Genomic DNA, 23,063 nt, shown 5'->3' on the forward strand with positions numbered 1-23,063 from the left:
AATAAGGGAATAATAAATAAATAAATAACCACAGGTTTAGGGCAGAGAAAGACATGGCTCCCTGCTAAAAGATCAGGTGCTGCCTGATCAGTTGATTGATGGTGCCTTGGTCTCTACAATTTGATTTCAGACCCATGGACAAAGGAAAACGTCATGGTGACATCAAGTGCTTAGTCCCACCCACTGGTCAAAATGGCCCATGGAAGTGCCGGGGGTGGGGTGGGGGAGGTCAGGATCAGACTTGCAGGCTGGGACCAATTTCTCACCCCTGAATTACCTTCTCATGGGCCTTGCAGCTCAGCTTCACTGTAGTCGTCGTTGCTCTGGTTACATCCAGATTAAACTGTGATGCAGTCTCTACAGGGCTGCTGTTGAACACAGTTTGGAAACTTCCACTGGTGCTGAATATGGCAACCTGTCTATGCTTGCAGATGCTCCATTGTTGACCATTAAAAAAAAATGTTTCTTTAAATCTGCTGTTCATTGAATATTTTTGTAGGTCTAAAAGGGGGCAGAGGGCAAATTTGGAAATCTAAGGAAATCACAATATACCCAGTTGACCAAAGGAGCACTCGTGCTGCTCAGAGTCCCACCCTGCAAACAACTGGGTGGGCAGCAAGGGGTGTGTGTCTAAGGGTGCTGTTAAGGATCCCCGATCTACACCAAGGATAGGTCACCCTTTTCTGTTGATGCCCACATTCCTTTAGGGGCACCTCTGCTGATGGTGGGTGAATCGAGAGTGAGAAAGATGTTCTGGATTAAAGGCTGCCCTCCTTCAATTTCCCCAGCGCTATCTGCAGCGAAATCACCACCAGCAGCTTTGATCCCTGGTTTCAAGGTTGTATTGATGAGCCGCCTGGAGGGGGCATTTTGCCCTGAAAGGCGGTGTAGAGAGTCCTGTAAACAAGCAAACGACGTCGAGGAGGGCCTGATCTACATTTGCTGGGATGATGGTCAAAACTTGATTTCCTTCCCGACCGTGTGTATTCGATTCTGTTGCTGCTGCGTTTTGCTGCGCCTGGCGAGGCGGTCGCCGCGTGCCTCGAGCTGATCAGGTAAGGGAAAGTTATCTGCAGTTCAAATATAACTTCGCGACAACCTGCCATCTGCTCGGCCAGCCGCCCTTGGCTCCCCCAAACCCCACCAGGCCAGGCGCACAGTAATCCGACTCCCCAGAGCGCGCCGGGCGGCTTCCCTCCTCCTCCCTCGTCGCTCGCTCTCCAGCAACTCCGGCGCGTCTCTGCCAGGCGCACAAACCCGGGAAGGAATGAGCGACAGGAGCGCATCCGGAGGCTGCTGGGGGTGAGTCGTCGGGGCGCTGCAGCAAGGCGCGGTGGGGTGGGGTGGAGGGCGCCCCAAGGGCTGCTTCACGCCAAATGGCAGGAGAGGCGAGTGTGGGATTAATGGGGGGGGGGGTTGGCGCAGGTGGGGAAGGCGAAAGAAGGAGGCGCGGGGCCGAAGGCAGGTGGCAGAGAGAGACATGCAGAGAGAGAAACGCAAAAAGTTTGGCTACTGTGCACCGCTCCAGACCTTGGAGTCCAATTCGCAAAAAAACCCCAAAAAACCAAAACAAAAACCGCCCAACTTTTAATAGCGATGCCTCGGAGTTAGATCACGGTTGGACGTGGGCTGCAGTTGAGATGCATGAAGACAGCAGCTACGCACACATACGCGCACAAAAGGTGGTTTGGGAAGAGCTACTAAGAGGGAGAAGGGAAACAAGCCCCGCTTTGTTCCGGCGCGCCAAAAGAGCGAAGCAGGCCGTTTGGGGCTTTCCGTTTGCCAAAAGACGAGAGAGAGGCGAGCTTGAGATTTTCCTGGAACTTTTCGGCGGGTGGGGTGGGCAAACGAATTAAGAGGAAGGGATGCGATCTGCACCAGCAGCAGCAACAACAACGCAAAGAGGCTTTGGCCAGGGCTCCGCGAGTGGCAGAAAGCGTGAAGGGGCTGGGAGAGTTGCGGCTGCTGCTGTAGCAGCTGCTGCTTCGCGAGGAGGACGTCCAGCAGGCTGCCCGGTCGCCCCCTTGCCACTCAGAGGCCAGTGCCTGGGAGGCGGGGCGAAGCAGAGGCCGTCGCGAGAGTCCTCTGCCGCGCCTGCTCCTTCGGCAGCCTCGGCGGAGCTCGCTCCGTCGTTTCTCTCCTCCTCCTCTGCAATCCCACATGTCTCCCACCGGTGGCCTCCTGCGCCCGGATCGGCACCCTCCGCTCGCCGTTGTGAGTTTGGATTCTGGGTCGCTTCTCCCATCTTCTTTGTAGGCTGCCTTGGGATGAGCTCTGGGTTGATCAATATCTGCGACGGTGTTTCGTTTGTTAGTTTGTTTGGTGCTTTTTTGCTTTGTTTTGGCAGCATATATATTCCCTCTCCGCCAAACAAGCCGGCGAAGTTTCGTGAGAAAGCCCCACTTGCAAGTCTCTCCTGTTTGCAATATATACAAGGTTTGCTGCGTGCGCGTACGCTCGCGCGCGCTTGGACCCATAACTGTCTAAGCCTGAAACGTTAAACCAAGGCGATCGGCGTCCCCGGAAAGGTCAAGGGCAGTCCCCGTCTTTTTCACCTATTTGGAAAGAATCCTAAAAATATACCGTTGCCAGCAGTTTGTGCTTACTCCGCGAGGTGGCGGCTGGGTCAGGGCAGAGAGGGCGGCCAAGGGACCCGCGACTGCAATTCTCAGGTTTGCGTTCCAGAGGACTTCAGGCGCGGGACCCGAAGGTAAAAAGTTGCGTCTTCCAAATTCTTTTCCCACCTCCAATTTCAGACCCTTTTGGACGCCAGCACGGGCTTGACCTCAGCATTTGCTGAGGTTTCGAAACCCTGAACGTTTTGCACAAGTAAGGGAGGGGGGGAAGGATTCCATTCTCGTGCTTGCAAAGATAATATTTGGCTTGTTCTCTTTCGTCCCTCCCCCTCCTACTGGGTTGCTAAGTGGCGCTCAGGGGGGAAAAGATGCAGGCAGGCACACACGCACTCCAGACCGCTGTGCTCTCAGAACTTGCAACCAGGCACAGTTGCTGCCAGGAATGTCTCTCTCTGTGTGTTCATAGTTAGAATTCTCCTCTTCGAGGAAGCATGAACCTGCAGAGGGTGTCATGTCTGTAAGATTGCAACTGGCAACTTGGAGTGGATCTGGCCTCCACAATGGGAATGGCTTGGAACAGAGGGCCATTAAGGTAGGGAAAGGGAATGCCTTTCTTAGCCCTCTTCCTTCTGGCTAAACTTTAGGAAAAACTTTCTGGTGGAAAGAGCTATTGGACTGTGGAACTGACTTCCTCCGAAGGTGGTGGACTCTCATTCATTGGAGGTTTTGAACAGAGCTTGGGTGGCTGTGATTTCTGCAATGCAGCAATTGAACTAGATGACCCTTAGTTTCCTTCCAACCCTTCTATGGTTCCGTGACTCCTAGAGCCACTGTTGGGTGCAGGTGTTAAAAACTCAGGTTCAGATCCCTGCTCAGTTGTAAAACTCTGGAGATGATGGAGAATTTGTCAATTTAATTAGTTGAAAGATTAACTTTTTGTGGGACCAGCTTCCGTTTACTGTCCAGATCAAAAGTTAGTTTATTGTACTGGCCAACTTGTATAGTTAATTTGGCAGGTATCTGAAGTTGTCATGTGGCATGTGATGGATAGTGTAGCAGTAATTATATAACAAATATGATGTATGCTGTTTATGAGAAGGTATAAAAGCTGTGTAAAACCTGTGGTCATTACAGTACCTTTCACTTATGGGACTGTCCTTTACTGCAGTAAAGTTAATAAAGAAGGGTATCATCTTGCTTAAATATAGGTTGTGTTTTTATTCAATAAATTCCCTACCTGGGGATGAACAGTATTGCCCATGAGTAAATGTCACAGCAAGATAGAATCCCATACAAGTTTTGCAAAAGTATCTGTAGAGTTCATTGGTTTCCAGTATTTTGAGTATATGACGGCAGTATTAGGATTGCCAACTGTTTAAAAGGCAAAGGGCTCATTTAAAAGTTGCACAGCACATAGAAATTCATGAGGTGAAGCTTTCCCCATCACTTTATCTTTGTACCAGGAAAAGTTTCACCTGCTTAGTTTCTGCCTTTCAGGAAGCTCTTAATGACATGAGGAATCCTGCAAAAGTGAAAGTGATCAACCTTATAAGGTGCTTCCAACTGGTTTTTACATCATGCATCCCACTATATTCTTTTAGCTGGAACTGAGGCCTTTTAGGAAGTTTTGATATTTGGTTCCAAATTAGCAAAAAGCTGCTTTTATAAAATCAAAGCTGAGTCAGTGGAATTCCAACAAAGTGTATAAAATGTATAATTCAGAAAAAGATGGTATATCAATCTCTGGAATAGATAAACTTTATTTTGTGAAAGCATAATGTAAAATACAGCGGTGGATAGCTTCTATTTTGATAATGTTGGTTTCTCATAGAACCATGCCAACAGCTGGGAAGAGAAACTCAAGTATGTAATGAGGACATGATTTCCTTACTTTGGCAGCAGATCATTGGCAGGGTTGAGTCTAGTAGGTCAGGCGGGGAGGATGAAGGCAGGCAGTGAGAGAAGCCAGGAAGAGCAGAGGCATGCAGGTTTAGGCTGAAGAAGCAGAAGAGCCTGTACGGCAGTAATCCTAGTTGCTGCACCATCATACCTTAACTGCAAGTGGAAGTCCATAGGGCACAATAGACATCTGTAGGTGGATTTAAATAACTACGTAGCATCAAGCTGGAGTTTCAGGACCTTGGATAGCTCTAATCAGACAACTCGTTTTACCAAGGTCTGGAGCTCAAATGAAAAATGTATCAGTCTTTGGACACCCTATCCTTTCCATGCTCTGTACCATTCTTGAAGAGTAGAGTGCCTTAAAGTGGTAGTTCTCTGGCCTAGAACCCTGTTGCCTATCAGTCATCTCATGTCTTCTGCATTGCCTGGATTGTGGAGCAAGGACTGGGAAGTGTGAAGTCCCTGGTGTAAAGGGAATCTGTCTCCAGGGGTGCTGACTTGCTATCTCTGGGGGTTCCAGTTTAGGGAGCTCTGGCTGACTTGGCACTGGGGTTGGTTCAAGACTTGTACAGCTTACATTGCTGGCCTTCATGGTGCAGCTGGTTCCACTTCTGTTTTACAGCACTACCTACTGCTCAGGGTCAGGGTACGCTCAAGCAAAGTCCTGGCCTTATGAATTTACACTATACAGTGGGGGATATTGCTTCCAAACTGTTCAACCCTTTGGCAGTAACAACCTTGGTTGGCTCCTTGAGATTGTACAGAGATTGTGAAGCCAGAGGCCCTGGGTTCATGTATTTAACTTGCCTATTTGACCAACTAATATATCTGATGTGTGGTTCAATCAAGAAAGTACTGCAGCTGTGCTGCACACAGACTCAAATAACAACTTTAAGGTGTCTTTGGATGTTACAGGGAAGAGAGCAGGGAAGGGGAAATGAAAATGACTCATTCTTCCAAAGGTATCCATCAAAAGTGGAGATTGTGCATCTTCTCCCATAGTGATGTGAGGGCATAGTTCATATAAATGACTGGTTACCATACAATCTCCTGTTGGGAAGATTAAATTTGGGGTGATGGCCAAATCATATAAATGGGGGTGTATATCCCTTCTTCTAAAGAGTCCAGGATTGTGGGGGAAGATGTATTTCCTATACTCTCTCCTTGCCCCCCCCCCCCCACTCAGAAAAGGAGGGAGAAAGCAGTCCGAGCTGATTCCAAGATTGGGGGTGGGTCACCTTTACTAACCCCCCTTCACTTGAAAGCATAGAAAACAACAATTCTCTCATGCCACTTCTAATTTTTTGGGGTGCTCCATGCAGTTTGACAATGCTGTGCTGTTGGAGAAGTTTCAGGTGTTTATTGGAACCTGGACCTCACCACCTTTGAGAAACAGTTCTGGGCCATGGTGCACACACTACTCCTATATGCAGTTTGTGGGTAGCAAGTAGGATTCATTCATAACCTCTTACTCAGTGCTTGATAATTCTGGCATAGCAGAGAGCAGGACCAGATTTGAGAAATCCCAGATCTCCTCCCATGGTCATAGACTCAGCCATGTACAGTATGTAAATGTGGGAAATAACAGTGAGAAATAGGGGAGGCATGTGGTAAATGGAAGTGGGAAGTGAGCACCCTTCCTTCACCCCACTCTTAGCTAGTTATGAATAAATGTTAGCCCCACCTAGTCTGGGACCTTCTGCAGATGATTAGGAGTATTTAGAGCCAACCTTGAAGTTACTGGGTCAGCTCCTGATGTTGCTTTGTTTTCCTTTTTCAGTAAGTGCAGACGTCTGTGTAAGTGCGAAGCCATCATGGTGGCATTTAAAGGCATCTGGACTCAGCCTTTCTGGAAAGCTGTTTCTGCAGAATTTTTGGCCATGCTCATTTTTGTCCTCCTCAGCCTTGGCTCTACAATCAACTGGGGTGGAGTCGAAAACCCTCTGCCTGTCGACATGGTCCTCATTTCTCTCTGCTTTGGACTCAGCATTGCAACAATGGTGCAGTGCATTGGACACATCAGTGGTGGCCATATTAACCCTGCTGTGACTGTTGCAATGGTCTGCACTCGGAAGATCAGCCTTGCCAAGTCAGTCTTCTATATTGCAGCCCAATGCCTGGGTGCCATCGCAGGGGCGGGAATTCTCTACCTTGTCACCCCCCAGCGTGTGGTGGGCGGCTTGGGAATTACCAAGGTAGGGTAGAGGACTTGGGAGTTCCCTATTCTTATGAAACATAATAAAATGGAACCTGAACCATACAGCACGTTTCCAATTTAAATTCAGGAAGATGCATATTTTTGCTCACTGTTGATTTCCCTACAGATTATAGGTGGGTAGATAATATGTATTAGCTGTGGTCAAGTACTAGGTATGGTGGAACAGTTATCTATCGAGCGTTAGAATGATGCAATGTGGAGTCTAACGTATCAGTTATTGTGACTGAGAGAACACGATGCATTAATTAAACTTTAATCAAAGACTACAACTGAATTTTATTTTATTTTTTGGCTGATGAAGCTTCAAACAGCTACTGCTTCAGCCAGTTTGCAAAGCAAACCATCATTCTTGCCAATATAGTTTCAACTTTGAATTATATTTACACTGGCACAAATGCTCATTCGCATTGAAATGTATCACTTCTGCTTTATCTTGCTTCCGCCAGGCTCTTTATATTAACCTTATGCATGGAAACATTCACACTTGAGTATAGATTTGTCAGAAGAGCAGCATGGATATAAACTGAAAGACTAATACCATGTAAATGTGCTTTAATGTCCTTATTTATATGAACAAAGGAGAAATATGTGGCCAAGGTTAAACATTCTGCAAGAAGATGTTTTGAGAGTGTGCCTTCACATTTGGAATGGCTTCTCGTGTGATTCACACTGCTATCTTTTAATAAAAAGGGTGATCTCTTGATAGTCATCCTGTGGTGGAGACTGAAATGGAACCCATTTCCATGAAAGAGTTTAGCATATGCTTGGCAAACTGTTTTTCAAAAATCTTGATAGGCAGGCTGCCAAGGGCTTCATGAATCCATTCATAAGAACAGATTCCATGTAGCTCTCCATAATTAAGTGAATGCTAAAAATCTATTTCATGAGAGCAGGGTTGGTGGGGAGGCAGCTTGTGTAAGCTTTTAGTGAAGAGTAGGTGGTATTTATTCTTTAACTCAAAATAACAGCGCAATTTTATGTAAAAGCCTTTGATTTATCCTACTGACAGCCTTTTCTTTACACCCAGCAATTGTTCTCTAATAGATATTTTCTTTTTAAAACTTTTAGAAATTATTTAATACCAGGTACATAGCAGCCAGGTGTGAAATGCAATTTTAAGATGAAAACATGGGAGTGTCAAAATCTATGTCATTATTATAGTGACTGATAACGCCATATATTTAAGATGACACACTTCTTTATAATAGACTGTGCCTTAAATTCTAGTTTCATTCTCCACTAATAAAGAATCCCATCAGTTAGCCTCACTGAAGGAAATTAAAATGCACTTGGGCTGCATGCTGCCTACTTTTAATTGAAACTGAAATTAATTGAGTTAGAGCTAATTAATGGATTTATAAGAGAACACTAAACTACTGTCCTCCTAAGGAAAAAAGAAGCCTTTCATTTCTTAAGTATATCATGTGAACATCTAATGGAAAAACCAACGCTCTTTCCTTATATGCTCTATATGCATATAGCAGACTGCATCTTCTGCTAGGCCAAATCTTGTATGTTTCTACCATATATGATAGTGACTAAACACCCAGTTCTGTGGCTTGCTGCAGCAGCGCAGAATTGCTTGTGTCAGAACGTGAAGAACTATGTCACTTTGACATTTGAAAAATGGACACCACATTAGTACCACAGCTACACGATGTTGCTATCAGAGCTGCAAAAAAGCCAGACTCACAGGGAGCTAAAATAGTGTCACTCATGCCAGAGCACAACCTTGGTCAACCCAGAGATCACCCAGAATGTCCTGTATCCAGTCCTGAATCAATTCAGGGATGGGACTGTGTTTAATTAAGGTGTTTTTAAAACCCCCCCAAAAAACTCTTATTAAACTTACAGCCAAGAGCACAGAGGAAGAGGCACTGTGTTGCCTTCCCCTCAGACACACTGAGAACAAGAGAGATAAAGTCCCCCCTCCCTGCATACCTCCCTGCCAGGCCTTGCAGCCTATTCTCAAGGCCCCGTTGCTATAGCAACCTCCCAGACCTTCCTCTGCTACAATGGCGCCCTGCTTGCTTCTCCTATCACTGCTGGTCTCTGCAGCGGTGGTAGTAGACCTGGGCAGTCACTGTGGCAACAGGGCCTGGTGGTGATGGGATTCTGCAGGGCACTCCTTCACAAGAACCTTCCCTGACAGGAAGAAGCTTGTAAAGGAACTCTGCCATTCTGCAGTACTGAATCCTCTGTGGAGGACTATGTGGGGTGCTGCTTTGCAAGCCCTTTCCCAACTCGACCTAGGCCCAAATCCCCCCAAATCAGCCCAATTTGTCTCAGGATTAGACCAATTTGGTCCAGAGCCCTGTTCAGTACCACCACATGGTCTACCCTTTAAGGAAAGACCAGAACCATCAATAAGCAGTGCCTCCCAGCACTATCATAGTCGGTGACACAAGGCTGTTATTTCAATGACTTTAAATTACGGTAATCCATTATTATCATCATCAACAATTCAATTTCTTACCTATTGTTCACCAGGGCAGCTTACAGCAATATAAAAATACAACAGTAAAATTAGTTAAAACAATCTTCTCCCTCCTTTTCCTTTTCTTAACTTCACTACAGACACATCCAATTTGAAACGGCTTTAATTAGTAGAGAGGAAATTATATTTTCCTGATGTAAGAAAAGTAGTTTACACTTTTTCTGTGCTTCCTGAAACTCCAGTGTGTTTCCTTTATTTCTAGGTACATGATGACCTTTCCGCTGGCCATGGACTAGTAGTGGAGCTGATAATTACATTCCAGCTGGTCCTTACTATTTTTGCCAGCTGTGATTCTAAGCGAAGTGATGTCACGGGTTCAGTGGCACTGGCAATTGGACTTTCAGTTGCAATCGGACACCTGTTTGCTGTAAGTTGCCGGCCTTTTCCATGAGCTGTGCTAGGTAGCTAATGGTAAAGTGCATGTCATTACAATGTTTTATGAATCTTACTCCAAAACCCACTGTTGGCTCAAGTAAATTTGATGTAATGCCTGTATATCCCCAAGTACCTTTCGACTAACTTGCTCCAAAACATTGACTCCCTGCTTTGAAATGATATTATTGTATATGTGAAATAGGAATAATCTTCGTTTGTCTCACAGGAGGTGTGGTAGAAATATTCCTGAAGCAAACATATAAAGTCAGCGTACCTAGACATCTTGTTGGGACCCTTTCAGATTGATGCTTTATTGTGGATGCATTCTGTGACATGTTTGTAACATTATAATAGTGGTGGATTTATTCTGCTTTAGTTCTGTTCTGCTTTAATCCGTTCTGCAATGCTTCCCCAATGCTACCACATTATTGCCTTCCAGGGGACCTATAGAGCTACAAAACCAGGACAAAAATAAACCAGAATGTTTTTGGTATAAAAAGTGACAGGATTTCAGCACGAAATTAAGGAATATGCATGGCTTGGAAATGAAGCTCAGTGCAGTAGCACAGTTGGGTTAGAACAGGGGTTGTCAACTTGGTCCCTACCGCCCACTAGTGGGCGTTTCAGGTTTCTAGGTGGGCGGTAGGGGGTTTTACAGCAGAAGCTGAATCCTCCTCCCATTGAGCACTGGTGGGTGGTAAGGAAATTTTACCATCAAGAAAGATGCATTAGTGGGCGGTAGGTATAAAAAAGTTGACTACCCCTGGGTTAGAGTGTGGTGCTGATAATGCCAGGGTTGCAGGTTTGATCCCCATATGGGACAGCTGCATATTCCTGCATCACAAGTGGCTGGACTACATAGTCATAGATAGTCCTTTCCAAATCTACAATGCCATGATTCTATGACCACCCCAAAACCTTTTCAGGAACAAAAAGTATGGAAAACAAGGTCATTTGTGACCAACTCAATAACATCAAGAGCACAAATGACCATGAATGTGCAATTAAAAGGGCATTTGGAGGGACCCTAGGTTGCTTATAGAATTTTTTAATTTCTTGATAACAAATGACTAACACATTTAGTAAATAATTAAATAGTAAATAATCAAATAACAGTGTGTACATATAGGTGTTTGGTAGGCATAATTGTGTGACACCCACACTGTGCACATTTGTTCTACATTTTGAAAAGTGTTATATAAATCTAGGCCCACCGGCACATTTTGTTTTTTGAGTGAGTGCCATGCGTACTCCTCCAGTCACTTCTACCCACCCCAGATTACCCTCCCCCACTATGCTGAGAGAAAGAGGGCAAGGATGCACACACATACTTCTCTTTTCCAAGAGATCTGGGTAAAAGTTAGATCCGGCAGAATTAATCTGAGCTTTGAAAAGCACAAAAGATGAAGAAGAAAGTTGGAAAGAGTGTCCATATTCCATGAAGTATGAATAGTCCAGAGGGATGCTCACAGTCCTGGAAAGCATCTCCTAACAGTCCTGTATCCTGGTTCCCATTGCTGTCTCATCGCTTCTGGACTGGCATGAATCTTGAGGATAGACATCAGCAACTGGAGGTCCATGGGCTAGAAGTGGCCCACTGAGAAATGTTTCCTATCCCCATTAGCTGCCAACCAGGTGGGGGAAAGAATGCAGAGAAAGTGGCAATAGTGACTTGGGCAATAGATCTAGAGCAATGCCAGTCATAAGCTGGTTCCATCACAAGATCATTAAAACATGTGGATGTCTGATGGTTGTATAATAATGATTAACAGTCTTCCTTTTAAATATCTTGCAGATTAACTACACAGGCGCCAGCATGAACCCTGCTAGGTCATTTGGACCTGCAGTTATCATGGGGAAATGGGAAAACCACTGGGTAAGTGAATATACCTGGATACTTCTCATTCACTCATGCATGATTTAGCAATGGCCACCAACCTGCTGGTTTAGGATTAGACAAATTTGTGGAGGACAAGGCTCATCTATGGCTTCCTCCACCATCAATAGCAGTATTATTACCATCATGTATTTTATTTATTTCAAAAAAATTATATACTACCTGATTGTAAAAAAAAAAAACCCCACATGTTCCAAGATGAGTCAAAGTGAGACATTACCTATATTAAGTTTGATTCTGTATTGAAACAGAATCAATGCAATCTATAAGAACTTGTACTTAAACAGGATGCTCCTACAAATGTCAGTTGTCTCCTGTAACTAACTGATCTAATTAGATAGATTTCAGAAGGTTCTGCTGGAATGCCATCATAGAACCTTAGCTGTGTCTTCATGAGTGTATGTTTCTAGGCTTGCTTTCAATTGCTCACCAGATTTCCTTTCTTAGTGTTAGGAAACTGCTGAGATATGCTGGCAACATAAGTGCCAGTTGAAATAAATTAAAAAATTGTCCAGTAGCACCTTAGAGATCAACTAAGTTTATTCTGGGTATAAGCTTTCATGTGCATGCTTATACCCAGAACAAACTTAGTTGGTCTCTAAGGTGCCACTGGACAATATTTTAATTTATTTCAACTGCGTCAGACCAACATGGCTACCTACCTGAATCTAAGTACCAGTTGTTTGACTTCAGGTGTTTGTATTGTTGTGAGTTTGGGGGGTGGGTAGGCTGTATGCCTGAGTCACTTCCAACAAGGATCCACTTTCTTGAATAGCCAGACAAGTTTATTGGTAATCACCCACTAAGTATGGGTTGTTAAGGTAACAAAGGAAGTGGCTCCATAGAAGAGAGTAGATGGATGGGCCTCACTGCCTCAACTGTTCGTTAGTTAGAAAGACAAAGGCCTGAGTTGAGGCATGTGAGCTAGAAGCTTGAAGCAGGAGGAAGCTGGCTGGGAAGCCTGAGAGACAGAGCCATGCCTGATTTCTGCTGTAATCCAAGGCTGTGATTATTGGGAGAAAAAAGACCCAGTTGGGTGTTAATGCTGTGAACCCCTCCATCATAGGCTAAGGTTGTATATATGTGTAAATAAACTGTATATCCTAAAGACACCACAGTCTCCGCTGTCCCTCATTCCAAGGAAACCAAACCCTGGGTAAGTGCCTGGAACTGCTGGAATCTCACACCACTCAGCGGTTGGGGTGGCGTGCAACAGTGTGTTGTATTGATTTAGTTTCATCCAAAGCTATTTTATGCTGATTGATTCATGAACAAAGGCATTGCTGATACAAATGACAAAGCATCATCCAATCAGAATTCAAGAGAATACTAGCTATTCTTCAGTCAGCCTAATTAAGGTTCTTGGGTGTGAGTTTATCTTTCTGTGTCTGTATGTGCTCCTATGCCTATAAAAGACGCAGCATTCCAGGTATTTATAAAACATCTGTTCATGTGGCTTGGCTGAACACATGTGTTCACATACTGTGCCAGCAAAGCCTCCGATGCGCCATTTACACATCCAAGCCCTGCTAAACTGGGTAGGTTGTTAAGATTTCCTGCAGCACCAAATACGGGAAGCACCAACTATGCTAACCTCGGTAACATCCAACTTCCTTATTGGACTCTTGACATTTCTTTGAAACGTTACTCCCAATCCGTGCTTAATGTATGTTTCTTTCTCCCTGTTTTGTACAGATATATTGGGTGGGACCAATTATAGGAGCAGTTCTTGCCGGCGCCCTTTATGAATATGTCTACTGTCCTGATGCTGAATTCAAACAGCGGCTCAAAGAAGCGTTTACTAAAACAAGCCAGCAGTCCAAAGGAAAATACATAGAAGTTGAAGATACCAGGAGCCAGGTGGAGACGGATGATTTGCTTCTGAAGCCTGGAATGGTCCACGTCATTGACCTTGAGAGGGGTGATGATAAGAAGGGTAGAGACCCAACCAATGAGGTGCTATCATCTGTATGACTAGCAAGGAGCACTGAAAGCAGGGAACAGTCTACTAGCAGGCCCACAGATAGCCTTCCACCCATAAAAGAGACAGATTTGTTGTAAATTAGCCACCTGCAACATCATAAAATTATAGGAAAATGGCAGCAGTGAATTAGCTGTTTAATCAGACCAGACTCCCATTCTGTTGACATGGTAGCAGCTAACTATGTTGAGGGATCCTCATAGATTATTCCAAATTCATAAATGTCCTTTTGGTGGTAGCCATAAGGGAATCCTTTAATTCCCTCTCTGCTTTCTGAGTGAATTTTGAAAGAGGCATTGGTTTTAACGCAAGCAGTTATGAGCAGGAAATAGCAATCTTCGTCAATCAGATTGACAGATGAAACTTATCAAAAGATGCCTATAGACACAGAAAGAAGTGTCTATCAGATTGTTCTTCTGACACTTAATTGGCTGTTGTCAATCCTGATTAGAATTTTAATGACAAAATCTATGGCAGGTTCAGTGAAAGCAGAGCCAACATGCAAGATACAACAAATGCTTGCAAAAGCCTCATTCCTCCCTTTCTTCTAGTCCTCCTGTTATTTTTAATCCTTCCATGCTACATTTGGGAGAAGACATTTAAACAAAACAAAACAAAACAAAACAAAACAAAAAAGCAAGAATTGCCATTTGCCATTTTATAAATTTTATACATTTTATACATTTTATACATATTCATACATTTTATACTTCCACAAAAAAGGAAGTCCTCTCCTTTTGACTCATAATCTTTAAATGTCCCCCACATTGAGTTGTCCTTCCACAAAAACGTTCTCATGACATACTATTGCTGGAACTGTTGAAGACATACAATGAACAAAATAAGTCCGTATTAATCGCCATCTTGTAATGTGCGCATTCCAGCCAAAGTTAAGCCCTGTGAATTCCAGATACTTTTACCAGGAGGTATTTATACACAGCTTAATTTTCCCAGTGACATCAGTGGGACTTAACAGTGGTTAACTTTGGGTGGATCATGTCAAATAAAAATACGCAGGTATCAAAAAGAAGTTGAAGGCTGTTCTGTTTTCAGTGCACTTATTCAAACAAATAAAATGTTACTGTGCCAATTTTATATAACTGAAATGTTAAAATTGTGTAACTATTTTGCTCACAATGTGATTTTTTTTAAAAAAAAAAAGCATAACAAACAGGCTTTTCATAATTATTTAAAATACTGCTGGGAAATGCTTTGGTGACTGATGCTTTGCTTTGAATACTCTGTCGCTAAAAATATTTGTTTTAGAGCTGCCTCAAACACAATGCATTTCCTATATAAAAAGCTCTACATCCAGGCAAACTGCATGTAGATTTCCATGTGTGACAGTCGCAGACATGTCTGTTCCACTGCTTGCACTCAGTGTACATAGGCCAGAAAGCCATTGTCAACAGAGATGTGTGCAATTGTTGCATGATCTCCATGCAGTTATAATATCAATGAAACAGTTAAATAGCAACTGTGAATTTTCAATGCATCAAGAAGCCAGAGCATGGAATAGCTTGCAACTTTGTGTGATGTTGTGCTGCTGAATGGTGAGTTTGCCTTTTATAAACTTCAAATGCTTTTGGTCAAAAAGGAGTAACGTTTACACTTTCTCTGAATGTAGCCAGAACTGAAATTTGCTATAGCTGAGGTTCTTTGTATGGAACTCATCCATTCCTATTAAGGTTTTTGGTGGTGAAATGTGGCAAATGTACAGAACCACCCTGAGAACACCTGGTCTTGTAGAAAAAGGACACTATACTAGTGGTGAATATTTCTAAGTAGGGAGAAGTACATAGATAATCTTATGCACAAGAAACACGACGTGATAAAAGAAATATACACTTCTTCCTCCATAGAAGAAGTAACGCCCATCTAACAAAATTGCCCAGTGTGAAGCAGCACCAAATGCACTGCACAAAAAAGGAAAGAACTGAGAGTATAGCAAAGCCAAAACAAAGAAATCCAACTAGGGCTGTGATCCTAAGCAAATCAAGTTACTTCCTAAGGAGTAAGCCTTGTTGGGTTTAGTGGAACTTCTGAGTAAAAAGACATCATGTTGTGCAGTAAAATTCACCAGGTCTGCCAAAGGGAGACCATATGAAGAAAGATACTAATGCCCTGATGAGTGCTGCTGCACTCAGATCCCTCTTGATGGCTTCCCATAGGCATCTAAACAGTCTGGTGAGAGCAGGATGCTGGACCACATGAGTCATTGGCCTGATCCTGCAGACTCTTCTTTTGTTCTTAGAAAATAAACTACTGTGTATTTTATAAGCATTGCAAGCCATTTGATGGTCATAAGGTAGCGTACAATTACCGTATTTTTTGCTCTAGAAGACTCACTTTTTCCCTCCTAAAAAGTAAGGGGAAATGTGTGTGCGTCTTATGGAGCGAATGCAGGCCGCACAGCTATCCCAGAAGCCAGAACAGCAAGAGGGATTGCTGCTTTCACTGCGCAGCAATCCCTCTTGCTGTTCTGGCTTCTGAGATTCAGAATATTTTTTTTCTTGTTTTCCTCCTCCAAAAACTAGGTGCGTCTTGTGGCCTGGTGCGTTTTATAGAGCGAAAAATATGGTAAGTTTATATGTGAATAGATGCGGCAATGAATCATTACCCCAATCAAGATGTCCATGTGTGTCTCAACGCACACCTAGAGCTGTTCCATTCATCTGTGGCGCAGCACCTCAGCAAACAGAAAGAGATGTGCACGGAACTCTCAATGAAAATGTCTAGGGAAATTCTGTGGACAACATTAGAGCTCATTACTCAAGAGCAAATTACTGGTTCAAGATCAAGTGTCTTGTGATTTCGACGTAGAACATTTTTCCTTATCTTGTTCAAGAGAGAGATCAAAACAATACCTTTTTAGTCACCATTTCCAGGTGGAATCTCTGTAATTTCAAAGTTTACAATAACTCTCTTGCCAATGCTCAATATGTGAACCCTCGGTGTCTTTCACAACCTTAAAAGTTAGAAAGACTCCTCAGCCAATGTAATATAGAATCCTGGAAGTAGATACAGAATTTTCATTTCACTAGTGATGTGAACTTCACAAGTGTCCTTGGTTGTATTTCTCAACATGTTTTGCACTGGTGTAACAGTTACTCTTTGGTTATACACTGAAGCTCCACTTCATAAATATATGGCTGTACTTTCCCTCCTAAGCCTTTTTGCTTTAAATTTGTATTTTGGTAATGTTTCATCAATGCATGTTTATAATTTACATTTTGTTAACTCACTGACTGTGATACACTTAGAGGTTATTTCAGTGGCTTATTAAGATGTCTTACAAACTGATGTAACATGTGAGTCTTATATTTGAGATAGTGTTGTTGCCATGTTGTTCATAGCAAGCACTAGATGCAAAGCAAATCATTTAGAGACTGCTACAGCTTCACATACCCTCATCAACAGAAAGACCTGATAGTTTATCCCACTTTGTGTACCATACCAGGCCAGCATGAAGTCATAGAAATTATTCTGAAAGAGATGCTTTATACTCACAGCTGCCTTTCTCCTAGCTTTTCTGCCTTAAAATAAAAAATCCTCCAAATAATTTGAAATTTGGATGCTGAAAGTACCCTAAGGACTTTGTTGTGTGTGTGTGAAAGAATAAATTGTGTATAGTTGTACACACAGTTTCTAGTGTGGTACTGGCAGAAATGGCAGCATGAACATCACCTTTGTAATGTTCTTGTTTTGATTTTTTGCCGTTCATATACAGCAATTCCCTACAAAGTTAATTGCCATAATCATTTGCATATGTTTCAGTTGAAATGTTTGGTACAAAAGGCAGCAATTTTACTTGGAATGTTATCTGTTTGGAGAACGTATGCCAATTTCCTTTGCTAGTTTTGGGAGCATGTGGATTAAGTGGGGTAAGCATTGTCTTCTGCTTCTCACTCGTGTCCCTCCGCAACTGAAGAGTCAAAAGAATCTTCATCGTGAATGTGGAAAGCTGTAATAAATAAAATGAGATGTCACAAAATATTTCATTCTGAAATCTCAGGTGCATATCCAGAATCCAATTTATAAAAGCCTATTAAGAGCTGCACGAAGGATAATCTATCACTTGTAGGACCAATGATAAGGGCTAAACTAGTAAACATACTAAACATATGGCCATTAAAAAAAAATTATTACAAGTTCATTCAACCTTATCAGAACTGATGTGATAATAGTATTATAAATCAAAATGTGTAACATTTGGAATAATCTACTTAAGATGTCCTACTGTCAACAATAGAGTTTTATCTTGTTCCTCTTCTCTTCTGCTGTATTCTTTATGGTTATGTCTTGTAAATAAACTATTGTCTGTTTTGATTCATCCCTGCATTTTCTTCTTGAAATGCATTTAAAACGTTATAAAGACTTCAGATATGAACACTGACAATTAGGTGTCATGATGAATAAATGTCATTTTGATAAGCAATGAATAGTTGCAGGTTGTGGGTTGGAATAATATTCCAAAGGTGTTCGTGATGGAAACTTTAGGCTCTTTAAGGCAGGGATGGGTGAACCTCAGGCCTGGGGATTGTGTGTTGCCTTCAGAGCCTCTCTAGCCCTCAAAACTCTTTGCTCACAGTTTCACACTCTGAGTGTGCCTGGCTGGAATGTGCCCTTGGACTCTGATAATGCCCCTTGATTGTCTAGAGAGAATACATAGGATTGTGTGGGTATGTGTAGAAACTGACCTGCTGTACAAAGGTAAAATTTACATTTTCCAATGAGTGAAGTCAGACCTCTGATTGCCAAGTGAGTTGTTTGGATACTAGGGGAGGGATAGTCCCTCTGGAGAGGGTAGTTTGTCCGCCATTGGTCCCCACCATGCACTCAGCTCTACCTGTGGCTCCTAGAAGCAGTCAGCATGTAACAGCAGCCACACCCCGGGAAATAGCTTCGACTGGCTGGCTAAACCAGGTGAGGGTAGCTGATGGGTCTCAACCCTTTGGTGATGGTGTAATCCAAAATATCTGGAGTGCACCAGATAGATGAATGTTGAATTAAGGTATCCTAGGAAGACCACTCTTCTCTGCCATAAACTTGCTACCTACCATTTTACTGAGATGACCCTGCATTATTGTATTTTGAGTGCACAATTTCTTCCATGTCATCTCGGGGATCATCTCAAGTCTGCTTTCGATACTATCCTTCCTATTGCAGTTGTCCACAAGGGAGGTTATCCACTCCCCAAATATTTATTTGCCTTTTCATTTTGCCTTCTCAAACTCTACAGTGGTCTTCGATCTGTTGCACAGCTAAGCTCAGTTAATACCTCAGAGAAATCAGTGGGATTTGTAGGTCCTTAATTCTACTGTGTTACAACCTGCATCTCTTGGGGGAACATGAATTTATCGAATGTTTAAATATTGTGCCATTGTTGTACATATAAGGCATGTGCCCCCTTTTCTCTTTATGCTTCAGCGAAGTCCAGCTATTCTGTGCATGTTATGTGAACTGCTATTTGTCAAAAGGGTCACTTTTGTTAATCTGTGGAGGTGAGGCTTACTCAAGGTTCATTTGGTTTTCTCAAAAATCCTTTGTTAATTCAGATCATAAGTCTACTCTGCTCTATCCAGGATTTGCATCATTTCCAGTCTTGTGACCTTGGAGATGCTTAACTGAGGACTGTCTGTATATGGATGAGAAAGTGCTCATCTGAGTGGTGAATTAGATGTTACAGCAACAACATCAGATCATGCCTTATTCCAAGAAATCAAATTGAGGGTGTATGTGTATGCTGTTCACGCCCCTGTTTTTAAAGGTAAAGATACAATGATTGTGATCATTATAATACTGGGTCTCTGGGCAGGTTTCAGCAATTTAAAAATGCAATATTAAAAACCGTTTAAAACAAATTACAGGCAACCCCTTATTTGCATGGGGCTTGCATTCCAGGTCATTGTGTTCTTGCGTGAAATCGCGTGCCATTGTAACACCCCATTCCATCCTGTTTCATTCCTGCTCTGCCCTGCTCCCGCCCCACCCATTTAATGACATATTTTATTACATTTCTGGGTTTGGCACTGTGTGTGTGTGTGTGTGTGTGTGTGTGTGTGTGTGTGACTGTGCACATATCAATCACTCCTAAAATGGGGGGTTACCTGTATATCTGAGATGTCAAAATCCCAGATAAAGAGGTGTGTCTTCAACATATGGTGGAAACTGCACAGTGAAATTGCCAGACACACTTCTGTTGGAAGGGAATTCCACAGAATGCCACGGAATGCCACAGAAAATGTCCTCTCCCAGGCTGCCACTCCCTGAACCTCTGAGGGTGGTGGAATTACCAAGAGGGGCCCCCTCTGTTGGTCTTAACACCTGAGAGTCGGCCTGTAGGAAAGGAAGTTGTTTTTCAGATAGTCGGGGCCTAAGTCATTTAGGGCTTAAACACTAGGGTGGGCAGCTTAAACTGGACCCAGAAACAAACTGGCATTCAATACATCTGCTTTAAAACAGGAGTTATATGAGTTGTAAATGAAACCCCAGCCAGTAATCTGGCTGCTGCATTTTGGACCAGTTGAAGTTTCCAAGTCCTCTCTGAGGGCAGTATATAGTGCATTGGAGTAATCCAGTCTGGAAGAACTTGGAATATGTAACACAACTTTCTTTTCAGAATTCAGCTTCACTTTAATAACCCACATCCCTCCCACCACTGCCTCCAAACACCAGTTTAGCACCAGCCCTTGATCTAAAAATGGAGGCATGTTCCCTGGGCACCAAACAGCACCCTAACCTGAGACTGGAAAAAATGGTTCTTCTTATATATTCCTTAGCAAATTGTTTATTTTGTGCAAGTAAATTCTAGCTAGCATAAAATCCTAATAGCATCAATGACAAGGAAACACATTTTTCATATATGTCAATGGGGCATAGCTATCATTCCCTGCAGAAGCTGGCCTTGAACTTGGATGGAATCATCTGTTCCCAAAGGGTGAACCTTTCGTATGGAGAAAAGACAGGAAAACACTAAGTTGCCACAAGAAACAGGAAACTTCTCTTGGCAACTCTTCAGGGGCCAACTGGAAAGTGGGAGGGAGAAGGGCATTTCATGGTGTGGTAAGTTGTCCCTGCAAACTTCTGAGCACATGCCCAGGGACAACACTTTAAAATAAAGACTTAATGTGTATAGAGATGAAACATGACAGGGTAGGGACAAAACAAGTTACAGAGATCAGGAAAACGTTGGGCTGTGATGCCATTTGCCTGGTGGTGATGCTTCAGAGAAACAGCTGCACAACATCTTCTCAGAGCTAATTTGGACCAGCTGCATCACAAACAGGAGACCTACAAGCAAGGACGAATGTTTTCCAAAGCACTTATGATTTCTCACTCTCTACACAGCTGTCCAGAACAGTTCAAGTTTACTGACTGGCACACACTGCTAGGGGACAAGAGGAAAGCTTCTGTAGCCTCCAGACTCAAATCTGAGCATGTTGCTCTGTGGCTTACAACCTTTTATATCTGAAAAAAGTGCCTAAAACAGAAATGGGGGGACAGCTGACCACAAGGGAAGGAGGAGGTCAAAGAGTCCATCTAGGCACATCCCTCAAAGTAATCAAGTCCTCAAGCTACCCTTAGAAATGGATGCCGCAGATACATTTCTCCTTGTGTGGAAAGATTCCAGTTGTCAGCAGCACCAGTATTATTTTTTCTTCTTCCTTTTGTAGGAAATGATGATGCGCTTGAAACACAGCACTAGTTGTGCTGTTAGATATTGGGAAATCTCATTTTCCAGGCATCCATGCAAAACCTGGCATGGGTGTTAAGTTAAAATGAGATTCCTAGCCTTCATTGCCATTGAGATTGCTGTGGTGGTCTTGGAGAGTGCCTGTGACACCACAGATGACAAGAGGCACAGCTCCACCGTTCCTTAACATTCTTCATGTGCAGTTTGTGTTTGTATATAATTCTCTCCCACCACCACCTGTACCACATGGTAGCTCACACAGCCCTTGAATGGGGAGGGACAACCCATCGCAAACATGAGCAAGGCTACCTACAGGAATGCGTGGTCATTTCAGATTGTTTCCTACAGGTTTTATGAAAGATATGCATGTTGTTCTCCAGCAATGTGGCTGTGCACACACAATATCTTAAAAGCCTATTTGAAGCCCTTTTCTTTTCATCAAAGAATTCTGGGCACTGTAGTTTGTTAAGGGCTGCTGGGGATTGTAATTCTGTGAGGGGTAAACGACAGTGGCCAGAATTCTTTGAGGGAAAGAATGTGCTTTAGAGTTCCAGAATGAACACAACTTAAAGTGCAATCCTTGGTTTCTTTAACTGGGGTTAGTGGTGGTTTTTCTCTCATATAGCAGAGGCGGGCAACCTGTAGCCCTCCAGATATTTCTGGACTACAACTTCTATTCTCTTTGATCATTGGCCACATTGGGTGGGGCTGATGGGAGATGGAGTTCAACAACTTCTAGAGGGCCTCATGTTTCTCAATCCTACTCTAGTATGTGGTCCCAGACTATTACTCTGTACTTCTTGTAGCTTTAATAAAATATAAACCTACTTATGGAAGCAAGATTCACAGCAATCAATAGAAACGTTGTTCCCAACTAAATGAATTAATAGCCATTGTGAAGAATCCAGCTTGTGTGTTTACGGAATGTTTCTTCCACTCTGTTAGCAAGTGGACCTCATGGGAGGCTGGAGAGGTGAGGAGCTGTTTGTGTTGCTAATTAGAAAGACAGACATGAAGATGAGCTCATGGTCCCAGGATGGCTATGATTTGCTCTAACCTCTTTGGAGAATGAGTAATTATCTCAGTAGAAGATGTCACCTGGCTTATGATACATAGTCATAATAATCCATTGAAAATGGAGTTTTAATTTTCTTTTGAAAGGATAATTTAATGGTATCCAGCGGAACCTGAAAAATACATTAAGATGGCAAGAATGAAATGCACTGGGGTACTAATTAATGGCATGGTGGCTGGCCAATTATTTTTGTTCATTAGAGAAACCAGGCACCTTGGGATGAAGGCTTAAATCTAGTGTCCAGTGCTCAGTGTTTTAGCAATTTACTTGGTTTCCCTTGCAGGGGAAGATAAAAGTGTGCAAATTGTTTCATTGGAGATTATCCTGCTGTATGTTTGTGTGTGACATAAACACAGCTGACAGCAGTACATAAATACAAAGATACTCTAGGACAAAATAAACGTGATGTGGGAAATTCGGTACCAGATTTTATGACTTTTCTTAAAAATTAAAAGGGTGCTGAATGAGGGGTGCTTAAACTAATTCTTCCCTTCGAATCCCTTTCCCAATCACAATCTCTCCCTGCTTGAAGCTGGTATTAGCCCTGCTCAGGAAAAAACAACATGTCCCTTTATTGCATTTGTCTTTTTTCCACAGCTGAACCAATAGCAGCTTGGGTAGATGGGAGACTTCAATCAGTAAAAAAAGGATTTAGTACACCCTTCTGAAGCGCTTCTTCCTTTCCCCAGCCAAAGGGGAGGAAACACACACGGTTCCTTCTTAGGATTCGAAAAATTGCCAGGAGATTCAATTGCACATCTAGAGTGTAAGATGTATACCAGTGGATTCAACCTCTTTTCAAATCAAGTCTTTATTGTGCAGTGCACATCGTCATTCAGTTGTATT

General features: G+C 42.9%; 1 protein-coding gene and 1 long non-coding RNA gene across 2 annotated transcripts; both read left to right on the top strand.

Moving 5' to 3' along the window:
• The first annotated feature begins 1,178 nt into the window (after positions 1-1,178).
• On the top strand, positions 1,179-14,105 carry AQP4 (aquaporin 4). The gene is made up of 5 exons (XM_081014465.1): positions 1,179-1,302; positions 6,259-6,673; positions 9,396-9,560; positions 11,364-11,444; positions 13,161-14,105. The coding sequence occupies exons 1-5, from the start codon at positions 1,268-1,270 to the stop codon at positions 13,437-13,439; spliced, it is 975 nt and encodes a 324-aa protein (XP_080870591.1). The 5' UTR covers positions 1,179-1,267; the 3' UTR covers positions 13,440-14,105.
• A 23-nt stretch (positions 14,106-14,128) lies between these two features.
• On the top strand, positions 14,129-17,779 carry LOC308481774. Its single transcript, XR_013988883.1, has 2 exons — positions 14,129-15,770; positions 16,032-17,779. It is a non-coding gene; the product is annotated as an uncharacterized lncRNA (long non-coding RNA).
• The last annotated feature ends 5,284 nt before the right edge of the window (positions 17,780-23,063 follow it).

This window comes from Podarcis pityusensis (genome assembly GCF_964106645.2).
Source record: "Podarcis pityusensis genome assembly, chromosome: 7".
Classification (NCBI taxonomy): domain Eukaryota; kingdom Metazoa; phylum Chordata; class Lepidosauria; order Squamata; family Lacertidae; genus Podarcis; species Podarcis pityusensis.